This window comes from Pyxicephalus adspersus, chromosome 9 (assembly GCF_032062135.1).
Source record: "Pyxicephalus adspersus chromosome 9, UCB_Pads_2.0, whole genome shotgun sequence".
Taxonomy (NCBI): domain Eukaryota; kingdom Metazoa; phylum Chordata; class Amphibia; order Anura; family Pyxicephalidae; genus Pyxicephalus; species Pyxicephalus adspersus.
Window position 1 is genome coordinate 42,671,107 of NC_092866.1, and position 12,641 is coordinate 42,683,747.

Genomic DNA, 12,641 nt, shown 5'->3' on the forward strand with positions numbered 1-12,641 from the left:
TCGTTCGTCGTTCATTTCCAACGATAAAAATTGGACGTGTGTACGCAGCTTTAGGTGACCTTTACTTGCAGGTTAGTTCACAATGCTGTCACTTTAGGTCAGGTTCTAACATTTAAGCTTGTGAATCAGCAGTGACAATGCCGATAGACATTTTCCCTTCAATATGATATCATTTCATTCTAGTGAAAGCATGAAACAGCATACAGGAGGGTGGCACAGGAAGCTGCATTACTGGCAGGATAAACAGATATTTTGGGACTTTACTGAGAGAGGAAAACAACATTGTAAGGGCAAATGCACCTAAAATTAGGGGGTTACTGTACTTTTACAGGAAAGCAGGTTTCCTAACCTACCCATACACCTAAAAAAAGGCACTTGTAAAATGGCACTCCCTTTTTGGGATATGCTTTTAGATAGAATTGCATGGTATGCTTCATCTCTGGCTCCTGTCTTCATATGTATATACTGGGTTGACACCCAATTGCTAGCTAAAAAGTAGTTATATAAAGAACAACATGAGTCCTGTGTCCACTTATAAACCATGATATGGGCTGTAGCAAGCTGCTTAAATGTTTGCAGGAATGGAGCCAGGGATGCAGGGAGCTGCAGTAGTTATATATGCGTTATAGTTCAGTCCAGATAGGGAGTGCCATTTACGTTAAATATTGTAAGTGTAAGCTTGTAAATAAGCTAAATATTCAAAAGGAGAGCCTTAAAAACAGTGAACATTTTTTCCATTGACTGCTGTTTGGCTGGTGGGCCCCCCGCCTCTAACACCACCAGTCAATGATGTTAATAAATACAACTTCGAGCTACAGCGTTTCCATTAGATAGTGGTGGGTTGGTGGTCCCACCTGCCAATAGGAATGCTGACAACTTTTTAATTAACAACTTCTCTTCCTGGTATTTACAAACTTGTAACTTGATACATATCAGGCAGTGTTCCACCCTAAGAGCCTGTGTTGTACATAATGGGCAGCAGAGATCTGCGTTTTACAAGGTCTCGCATGTGCTTTAATTTAGATCGAATTCAGGTATTCTGAATACAAACTTTTCCATCAGTTGTGTCAAACAGATCCCAAATCCAACCCATGCAAATTCAAGTAAACACTAATCTATAGAAATGCACAAATAATACTCACAGCAAAAAGTAGGGCTTCTCCAATCTGGTGGTTTTCCACCAACTAGTGCACATTGACGGGAATACTCAGCCATTGTGCTACATAGACAGAATGAACTCATTTTTTCACTGCCTTTGCACAAGCACATATCCATCATGTAGGCATCAACAAAAGGATCTGGTTTCACAAGTTTGTTGCAGTTCCTCCATTTGATATTTAAAAGATGTTTGAGACAATCAGCTCTCTAGAAATGAACATTAAGACACAAATTAAATTTTTTTAGACTGTGGTAAACACTAAGTAGCCTGTAGTACAGTGTATTTAACTATTATGAAAAATCTTTTTTATTCTTCTCCCTATCTGCAAGTGTTTACATCAAAGCAAGCTACCAGCCTTACCTGTTCTCATTTAAATACTCTGTCACCAGGCACACGCTATATGAATTATTTGGCATTTACACATACATCATTTTTGATTTATACAATAATATAATATATTACGGCCCCAAAGCCCTGTATCTTTCTTTCAATTTTCATGTTATTTCTAACTACAGGGGTGTCCACCCTACACGTTTTTGCAAGAATCAGATAAGAGGGCTAACCTGCGTTCTTTTTCCTTATGATAGCCACATTTCCTGTCTACTTGCACTCAATACCTTGAAAGCTCTGTAATTTTATTAGTACTTTAGAAGACAATGGCATTGATTTACTCGGCCTGCTTTATGAAAGCTCCCTAACACTGGAGACTATCATGGATGAACATGGGTGATCCAGCAACAGGAACAGAAAACCATTTGTTATTATTTGGAAAATGTTTTAAATCCTGGTCCAAACCCATTCAGGTTTGCTGGATCACGCGGCTTCACCCATGATAGTCTATCTTCAGCCCCACTTTATAGATCGATGTGTAGTTGGTTTACTTTGTTTAGGGACCCTTTGTGGGAAGAATTGTCTCCGGTCTAAATATTTCTTTGTTCTAACAGATGTAGTCAGTCAGAAACTTGACGTATTTCTACTTTTGGGGAACCTCCTTATCTGGTAATTGGTTGCTTGTTTCTGTTGCTGGGAAGATTTCTCAATAAATAGTTGAAGGAAGAATGAAACCCAGGTGGAGGATGTTTGTCCACTCCATCCAATCACTGTGTATGTTTGGTAGGGTAGGCTAAGAAAGATATATAAAGATAAATATTCTGAGATTACCACAGTGGGGGGAGTCCAGCCATGGACAAGTAAGAAGGCAGAACCTGACCTAGTGGCCTGACCTAGCCCAGCCAAGGATTTGGGACCAGAATGCCGTAGGGTCCAGGTCTTTCAGCATGAGTGGTGAAGAATCACCCTACTACAGAGGACAGGATCCTGTAAACTAATTAATATTCTGCTGGGGCTGCTCTGTCAATAACTAGTGAAGCTGGGCATGTCCAAGGCCAACTTTTCATAGAGATTGCCTTACATTTTTTGCATACAATGCAAGTCTTTGAGGAAAAGGATCTTTGGGGATCTTATTTGAGATATTTACCCCTTCACATTGTGGAATGACAGTGTGATGGGATGTGCTGCACCATCTGCAAAATGGGGTAAATGCAGAAGGATACGACTCCTTGTAATGTTTTATTTTTGTCCCCATTGGGAAGATTCACCTCCCTCTATTTCCACTGGTAACTGGTACTGGTAACCATTTTCATTGTCGTCTGGGAAGAAAGTGGGGTAAGGATCCAGCATTTAGAGGTATTCCCAGAACACAAGATAAGGCAACATTTTTAAATGGGGACATTTGTTTCAGGAAAATTCTCTCTGCGAAAGAAAATTTGCCACCACTTTCAGAGATTTTGCCTTGAAGGTTTTTTAACAGGGCAAATATATACTAATAGTAAACTATAAAAAATAGCTATTTAAAGATTAAATACCAAAACCAGCTTTAGTTGCATTGGTAACATTTAGTCCAGAGATTTCCCTATATTACCTCAGTCTGATGGCCACACATTCAACCAGGTTCTTCTGAACCCAGGTCATCCTAAAGTCACCCAAGTAGATGAAGACTGGGTAATAAAAGGAGAAGTAGCACAGTAATAAGCTCAATCTACTCTCTCATTATATCAAAATGCTTTTTGTTAGGACACAAACTGGTTGGCTGTTTGCGCTACTTCTTCCCCCCACAATCCACCTTTGCTGTACAAGGACTGTAAGAGGCCAATAACTGGTCAAATTCACATTTTACTTTTACATTTACCAATATGAAAGAAAAATATTGATATATTGTTGATATATATATATATATAGAGAGAGAGAGAGAGAGAGAGAAAGAGAAAGAGAGAGAGAGAGAGAGAGAGAGAGAAAGCTACCTACTGTGTTTCTCTAATAGTCTCCTAGAATTCAACTTAAATGCTAACATTCACAATTTTAAATAATACAAGGAAATATCAAATTAAAGTTATCAGCATTTCACACTTACATAAATATAACATTTTTGTGAAAACTCTTCTTTAACATTTTCACAGATTTCTTTGGGTTTTTGCACTTTGTTAAGGTCACCAAACACTAAAGGATCTAATGTAATTCCTAAAAAAAAAATGTATAAACCTTCAGTAACTTTAATACAGATATCAAAAAAAGTCTGGTGTCTATAAATCATAGTAAACTTTTGCAAACATAGCTTTTTACTGAAATTCCAAAGCTTTTTTTTTGACAGTTAAAGCTCTGATTATAAAACAGAGAATTTGACTTTCCCTCAAAGATTGCCTAAAGGGAATCTTCCAGGTCAGTGTGTTTCAATGGTAACAACTGATTCCCATCAGGGAATTTTTTGAGGAAATGTCAGATTCCCAAGTTGTACCCAAAATGTACATATTTTCACATATAATTTAATTGGAAAACTATAATTATTGAATTGTACATTGTACTAATAGAATCCATTGTGAAAAATGTGTAAATGTTGGGTAAATCATTTAGGTTGCCACTTTATTATCTATGTAGGACAACAAAAGTAAGTATATCAACATAATGGCAAATCCCAGAAAGACAGAACCATTTATATTTCAGATGAAGGGCAATAGATATGTGCACAGCAAAAGTGCTATAAAACGAGCTTTCACTAACTAACCTATCTAGTTGGTTGTGATGGGAAGTAATTTATTCTTAAAGATCCTCAAAAAATACTTTATCAGTCAGTTGTAGTCAAATTTAACTTAAAAAGTTAACCTAGAAACACCAGCTAGAAGTTTACAGAAGTGTACATGAACCCTAGCATTGATTTTTTTAACGTTTGGCCTGTTAAATATATATTTGAAAACATGTTGTTATACTTGGAGAAGATGTGCAAAAAAGTTGAATCTGCCAGAAATTCAGGTAAGCAATCAGTTTTTTTTTTATAGTAGGCTAAAAACAGTTTTAAAGGAATCACAATCAGTGCTATTAGTCCTTCTCCCCTGATGGATACCTGCTGTCCTAATACCAGGTAGGTTCTGTTTATGTATATAGTTTATATAGAGGTAGTTATGCTCCCCCACTGCACACTTTTTTATATGATTCAGTATGTTTCTTTCTGCCTTTAATGATGTCATCTTTTAGAGCTGAAAGGAAGTAGGGGGTCTTTGTAATAGCAGACACACTTGTACTCCTGCTGTTGCATTAATTTAGATCTCTGATCTATTCATGCATCCTTGGTATGTTAAACTTGTATTTAACAATCTTGTTATAGTGGGATGTGTATTTTATTGAATCATGTGTTAAATACTTTAAAACTGTATGTACAGGTTGACATTCAAAAATCCGACAACCTCCGGGCCTGAGGTGTGCCGGATTCTTGAAAATTCCTGAGTTTTTTTTTTTATAATTACCTCCACACACAGGAAGTCTTCCTCTCGCAGCACTGCAAACATCTGGCACAGTTCTAGGGGGCAGGCAGCAGGGACGTCCCAACCTGTATTTCGTTTAGCAAGGAAGACCTAACAGCTGTTTCTGCAGAACAGCACCAGCAAAACATTAGTGGCCACACAGTGTACTACAGTCCCTGTATTGGACATGTGATCTGAAATTCATGCCGGGAAACTGAATCTGAACTTTCAGTTGTCAACCTGTATATACATTTTATTGTTTGCTGTATTCATGTATGTATGCTTATCCAATATATTACATTTATTTTTTACTTTTGGTAATTTTTTCCAGTTCTACCTTCTCATCTCATGTGCATTAAAAAAGTTTCTGGAACTTACATAGCATGGTGATTAGAAAAGGTGTTAACTGTCTGTCATGATTTTAGACTATGAGGAGAACAGAACAGAACAGCTGTAGTTAGGGGGAAGAAGAAAGAGGGACGTGCTTTATAGTCCTAACACTATAAGATGACTTTACTGCTTTTTAGAGCACAGTACAGGCGGTTAATAATATCACTTTAAGAAAGAAAGTGTGTTACTAGCCTCCAAAGAATAAGGATGCTACAAACATGCTTAGAGGGTGTTCAAAAGCAATTCAATAGGATATTTATGTCTAATGACAATTGTTGCTGAACTAGACAAACACCCGTTTTTTACTGCTGTATGTATATCAGAAAAATGAACAATATTACACAATATTAGGAAAATTAACAAAAATATATTTAGTAGATCTAAATACATGCCAATGACCACATTTTATCCAGTTAAACATTCTGTATAGAATGTAGTACAGAAAAATAATTGCTGGTTTGTCCCTGCTTACCTTTTGGCTCTGAATTCCTAAGCACATGATGTCAACCTTGCTACTTATCTCTGATGCATTACAAAAAATACAGACCTTCCTTTGTTCACCTCCCTCCTTATCTTCATAGCTCCTCTTTATACACAGGCAGAAAGCACACAAAGTTATCAGCTTACAAGGTATTGCTTTAAAAATTAACAGATACCTATACTTATTAAATAGATCACAACTAAGCACGTTCAACTGTGTATTTAGCAGGGATCAATAGGATCAAATGCTTGATTAAAGCTAAATGTCTTCCTCTGATGTCATGTTATTTTGTGACATTGAATTGTTTGTCAGTACATTTAGTTTGGTTAATTTAGTTTCAAGTGATTCCTGCAAGATACTAATTGCAAATAAATTTCTGTTAATATAAAAGTAATATTTTTACTCATCCTTAATAAACAGCATTTATTTTGTGTGAAATCTTAATGCCAGAATAATCTTTGGATCTAGAAACTTAAGCAGCTGTAGTCATATTGCATTTGGTTTATGTAAAAGATTGTCCTCATACTGCTGTTTTCTGATTAGCTTTGCTGTTGGACATTGCACATTATGGAACTTGCCAAATGCAATATTGTTGTGACATCATTCCCACTGACATCCTTACCCATCTTTCTAATTAGCTGGCTGAGAATGATGTAACTCCCATATATCTGCATGAAAAAAAATCATCAGGGCACAAGACATGCTAAGGGTATATACTGAGCTGTGAGTGTTTGGGTTAATGTGCAAACAGAAGAACTTAGCTGGCCATTATAAAATGACCTTTTATTGCAGAAGCCTCCCATGTGCTAGCCATTTTTATACAGACTTTACTTTTACTTTAATGCCTTACCATGGGATCTTGACTTAGGGTATTCATGGCAAAATTTTTTTTTACATATGTTCATTTTGAAATACCCAAGTTTGTGAGAAATCTACTTTCACAATCATGAGGTTTTTTATACATATATAGGTGTAGTATCAAAACAGCTTAACTGCTCCACCATCTGCAGTGGCAGCTTTCAAACTGGCAATGAGGGCAGGCTTGACTGTGGGTCTTGTCAGGTCACTAGGTCACCATGAATGTGTGTCAAGCTTGAAACTTTACTGGTCCCAAGATAGCCAAGATGATCACAGACCAGGGACACTTGGACATGTTTTGCCCACTAGGGGATTGGAACAAAAAAGTTTTTAGTTGGCATGAATTTACAGAGTGTAACCTGCCATTTTCTCTTGCATCTTTTTTTAGTATAGTTACATTTTATCAATATAGTTGCATCATATCATGATACTATTCTGGCACTTACCATCACGCATGCGATCATCATTAGGTTTACTATTATAATTTCCACACAGACCGCATGTTTCTCCCATGTACTTTTTGTTCAGGATAAGCTGTAACACAAAATAGATAATAAGAGAATCTACTTCATTAAGCAAGGTTGTACTTGCAGAACTGGATGGCTGGGTTTTGGTTCACTTACCTTGTTTAGGGTAAATTTTCCTTGTTTAGTATAATACTGCATTTGTAATTCACTATATTTGGAATTATTTTCAGAATTAAATCATAAGAAAACATTTGTAAATTGTTTTATTTTCGCTTTACTCTGTCTTTTTAAACTTACTCGCTCACACTGTAGGCAGGTTTAACACTGTTATATTTAACAAAAAGCTTTTTAACAAGGCTTTCTCTGCATCCATCAAATTCAGAATTGGTCCACTTTATCGAGCACCAATTGCTCCACGCTGGTGGCAGGCTTTTTAGGCCATTTGTGGGTGGACATGGCATGGCAATCAAGGATGCACAAGATAGCACCTGGATGTCATGCTCAGAAAATTCTGGCCAAATATCCAATTTTTTGGCCCAGTAATCTGTGGGGTTGAGAGTTAAGTAATCCAGCCCTTTTAGGCATATCAGATATAATGATACTATGGTCTTTTCGATAATCCCACCATCAACCTGCCTGTGTGAAAATTGTTGGACAACTTGTCCAACAGTTTGTAGTTAGGCCTACTTAGTCTGGTGCTGCTTCTGCTGCTGGTACTGCTGCTTCCGAATCTGAATTGGCTGCCTGAGACAAAAGGAGGGCTGGGAGTCAAAGCAGTGGGGAACAAAGGGAAGTATAAAAACAAAGATGCTCACAAGTATGCACCTTAAAGAAAAAGGCTGTTCTGAGGTCTCTGGGGCCCAATGTCTGTTTATAATATTGCAGTTTTCCTCCCTTTCAGAAAGCCTGTGAATTTGTTGTGATAGTGGAGTTCAAAAAATATGAAAATAGGTTATCCAAAGATTCAATAAATAATGTAAAGCTTTTAGGTCTGAAAGAACCCCTGAATATTTAAAAATACAAACCAGCAATGTGAGAGGAAGAGTATAGCAGCTGTTCTAATACCAGAAAAAAAGAGGTGGAGAAAAAAAAGTTACACTGTTTTGTATTTTGGAATATAGTACCCCTTTTGCATGTACCTTCAGTCCTCGGTAACAATAAATGGGTAACATGGTTTCTAATACATTGTAGGCATCCTATTTTGTTTAGCATCACTTATGTTATAAAGGGCCCAAGAAGTTGCAGGTCAGTGTAGAGTTCAGACTTTAATGCGTGCATGCTTGTTGCTGCAGGTCAGTGACTTTCAGGATAGAAAATCTAGTATCAGAATGGCAGTCTCATAGCCTGCACCTTTCAAAATCTAGTAGCAGAGACACTTTCCATATTTCTTCAGTCAATGTTTTTTTTAAAAACCCCTCTCTGGGAAATGTATTTGGTTTTACAGGAAATATGAAAATACTAAATATGTACATTAAATGGCAGCTCTAGACATTTGAATGTATTTGCATGTTCCTGTATTCACAGATCTCACTCTAAAACAGTTCAGTTAGTTTGATGCTTGTCATGCATTTTATAAATGAAACCATTTGGCTAGTGCTTATTTTCACACACAGTCTTTCAGTTTACAATACATTTTCTACTATATAATTTACTTACTTCAATGCTGTTATCTGGTTCCCATGATATTTCTAACATTAACTTACTCCTAATCTTCAGAATATCATCAATTTTTTCTATTAGCATATCATTTTCTGTGTATGGCAGTTGTAAGCTATAAAATTAAAGAACAGACCACAGATAAAACAAATATTAGGGCTGAATGAATTTGTTATAGGCTATATTAGTTTTTTACAGATACATACATACATAAGTATTTCCTTTTTGTTCTTTTTATTAGTATTTAAAAAATTTGTAACTATAAAAGTATGTAAGTAAAATGGTCAAGATAATTACAGTGTATCAATACCCAGTTATTTTTTATTTTGGATAATATGTGGAAAGGTTATCACTACCATCAGATTTTATTGTTCTTCAGAGTTCAATTAAAGAGATTTCCCCTCCCATTCTGTTTTGGGGAAATGTTTTTACAAAAAAAAGAAGTAAAGGAAAATCTCCACATCTGAAATGAACAATAAAACTTGTAAAGGGTTCCAGCATTCATCTAATTAAGAAAAAAAAACATTTTTACTTCAGTCTTCATTGCTATTAGAAATATTACTTTTTTTCCCCATCGGAGCCTTTAAAAGCAGTAAACTTAGACATGACCTATAATATTTCAACACTCTGTCCACTTCAATCTATTTATTTGACTTAAATGTGGTAAAGGCAATAGCTGAGTATGTATTGTTATGAGGCAGTCTTCTAATAGGGCAGTGTTTTTAAAAAAGGAATGTGAATAAGTAATAAATTTAATGATATTTCATGTGGGATGGATCCCAGGCATGATTGCATGCATGCAACAATGAAATAATCATTTACCTGCATCAAAACATTTTCTGTATTGCATCCAAACCACAAACGCAATTATCAGAAAAGGAAATATTCACAAATGTTATATATTTCTTGAACTTGCGGTTCCGTAGGGTATCTACTGATATTAAACTTTATCTATAGTCAAAACTTTTTCTTTCGTATTGAGTGCAGTAGGGTAATGGTTGTAAATTCCTGTCAGTGCACCATTTGGGAAATTTACAAAACTGACTTTAAACAGCTGTCAGAACAGATGTCTATCCAATTTAGAGATAAACAAAATAAATACCATACTTTGTAATACTTCTCCACTCTACCCAAAACTAAATTACATTTTGACTATAGATACTGTACACTTTACAGTCCATCGTTAGCTACCAGTGCTTGCAACTCTTCCTTAACTGCACCTGTTTTTTTTACATTTTACTAATTGTGTACTTTTCATTCCAACATTTGTGTCTTTACTGAAGTACTGAATGTGTATGACATGAAAAAAAATAATAATGGAAATGTTTTCTGCATAGACAGTTTAGGGGACAGTACATTGGCCATTAAGACGCAACAGGCCTGATTTATTAAAGTTCTCCAAGACTGGAGAAGATACACTTTTATCAGTGATTCTGGGTGATCCAGCAAACTTAAAATTAATTTCCTAAAAGTCATTTATATTTGTTAGCAAATGTTTTCATTCCTGGACAAGATCCATTCCAGGTTTCACCTGGGTCACCCAGGTTCACTGTTGGAAGTGTATCTTCTCTAGTCTTTATAAATCAGGCCAAATATTAAGAAGTCTATAGTAAGTTGATTGAGATATTCTACTGACTGGATCTGTATTAGTTTTTTGGCTACATTGTAGGTTTTGTAAAATATGCTTTATGTATGCATTCATATAATGTACAATATACATTTTCACAGAAAATTAAATAATGATCATATTTACCTTTGTCCTTGAATCATTGGAACATGATCAACAACTTCTATGAGCACTTCATTTAGTTTTATAGATAACTGAATGATGGCTGGATATTTATTGACTAGTCCTTGTTTAATCTGTATGTTAAAGTCTTCATAGTACTGGCCACAGTGTGCAGCCAAAAGGTAGCTACAAATTTTAGGAATGCGAAATATGTCACCATCAAATGTTCGGAAGTGGAAGTTACCCCAAGTGCTGCATGGCCAATTTTCCCTGGGCTTGAACACTAGGAAGAACCCAATATTTATGTAAATATGTATTGCAATATATTGTATATAACATAAAACTATAGTGGAAAAAAATCATAAAGTACAGACAATTTGAATTAATGTTTCTAGTTATAAAAGGAATAAATTGAAGGATCAGTTTTTGAAGGTGATCATTGACCTAGGCTGGCAAAAAGGGTACTAGGCTGACCCTTGAGAATATACTGGTAGTGTACTACAATGAAAAAAAAGTTTGTATTAGGTTTGTGTAATTTGATAATGCATACAACACCTATTTCATAATACAATAAAAGTGTTCTTACTCGTATAGGTTCCGGTCAGAGATTAAAAATTATGGCATTTCTATCTCTGGTTAGAGGTAACCATTGGCCTTTTTCAAGCTTGGGTTTTTAAACTTCTAGATGGAATTTAATAGTGGTTGGAGTTTTTATCAGCTCTTGGATGCTGCATGTAGCATCTGTAAAGCTGTGACAACACTACCACAAGCAAATTCCTAAAGCAAAATTGGTCAAAATAAACCCATTTATTCATGCTGGCTGTTTCTATTAGTTTCAGTTTATTCTATCTAGAAGGCAAATATCACTTTATGGAAAAAAAAAATAATAATTGTAGGGGTTTAGGACAAGGCTACTTTAAAATCCATTTTCTGGCGGTTGAAAAAATAAATATTATTTCCTACTGCTTCTAATGATTGCGCCCTGCAACTTTAATATTCTGAACATTTCCCATTCAGTTTTTAATGTAATTCAATGGTGATTAGATGTATAGATAACAATAGATTGTCAAAATGATTTTATGTTGGGCAGGCTCAGAAACATGATACAAGTCTGATAGATGACAGATTACATTTTGAGTGTGATGTCATTGGTTTCTTTTACTTTTAAGTCTATTTGATTAAACTGGTGGGTTTTGTGTTGTAGTTGAGTTGTGTCCTGTAACATAAATATACCCATGAGCTTTCCTATTGGAATTGAGCTCTACTAACATTTTATCTATAAGGTTTGGCCAGTTAGTAGGAAAGAGATCTAAGAAACTTTTAAGATATAAAATTGTTTTTCAAAAAAGGAAAAAGGTCCTAGCCAAAGTATAGATATAGACGTCTTTTATAAAGATTAAAAGTTTTTTAATAGTGGCATTAGCGCCACTACCATGGCTTATTGCACAAAAGTATTATGACAGACTACAGCTGGATACTGTACCACAATAACCCAGACACAATATACAAGAAAATTACAGTCCAGACATTTATGGAGAAACAGTGGTAGCTGACTGACCTTCATGTCACTTTGTACCTATTTGACTTTGCACTGAATATATATTAAAAATGTTACTTCAATGGTGAGTTAAAAATACATGAAGACACACTGTAAAATAACAATACTCAAAAAGATGACCTGACTGGAAAAAACTGAGAAGCAGATCTGAAATCTAAAAAACTGAATTAGAAAAGTGTGTTATGGTCTGAAATGATGGGAAAAAAGTTTTTTTGTTGCCCTGTGTTATTTGTGCATGCATTCAACAAAAGAACATATAACTACTAAAAGACATACAGGTATAAGTGCTAGGATAGATTATTAAAAATGACAACATAGATTGTCTGAGGGGCCCCAATAATGGTTCTGTTCCCTTGGTCCCACAATACTGAACTTTACCTTCTGTGCTTTACCTAATGTAGAAGTCTTTATCATATACTGACATTGAGAATGCTTTCTCAGCATATCCTACTAAGGGGCTACTGAACTACTAATTCTACTAGTTCTTAGGAATCTTCCAGGCCCTATTTCCACATTGAAGCCTGGTTATCAGCTTGAATTTTTATGTCACAT

The 12,641-nt window shown here is 35.5% G+C and overlaps 1 protein-coding gene across 1 annotated transcript in view; it reads right to left on the minus strand.

The window, feature by feature from the left end:
• Window positions 1–7,344, minus strand: part of LOC140337723 (mucin-6-like) — an 8,811-nt gene extending 1,467 nt beyond the window's left edge. The window contains exons 1-4 of the mRNA XM_072421523.1: window positions 7,303–7,344; window positions 7,126–7,213; window positions 3,570–3,676; window positions 1,143–1,365 (exon numbers count right to left, since the gene is read on the minus strand). Of these exons, the coding sequence (XP_072277624.1) occupies window positions 1,143–1,365; window positions 3,570–3,676; window positions 7,126–7,213; window positions 7,303–7,344 (460 nt within the window). The remainder of the gene's footprint in view (window positions 1–1,142; window positions 1,366–3,569; window positions 3,677–7,125; window positions 7,214–7,302) is intronic.
• Window positions 7,345–12,641: the final 5,297 nt, after the last annotated feature.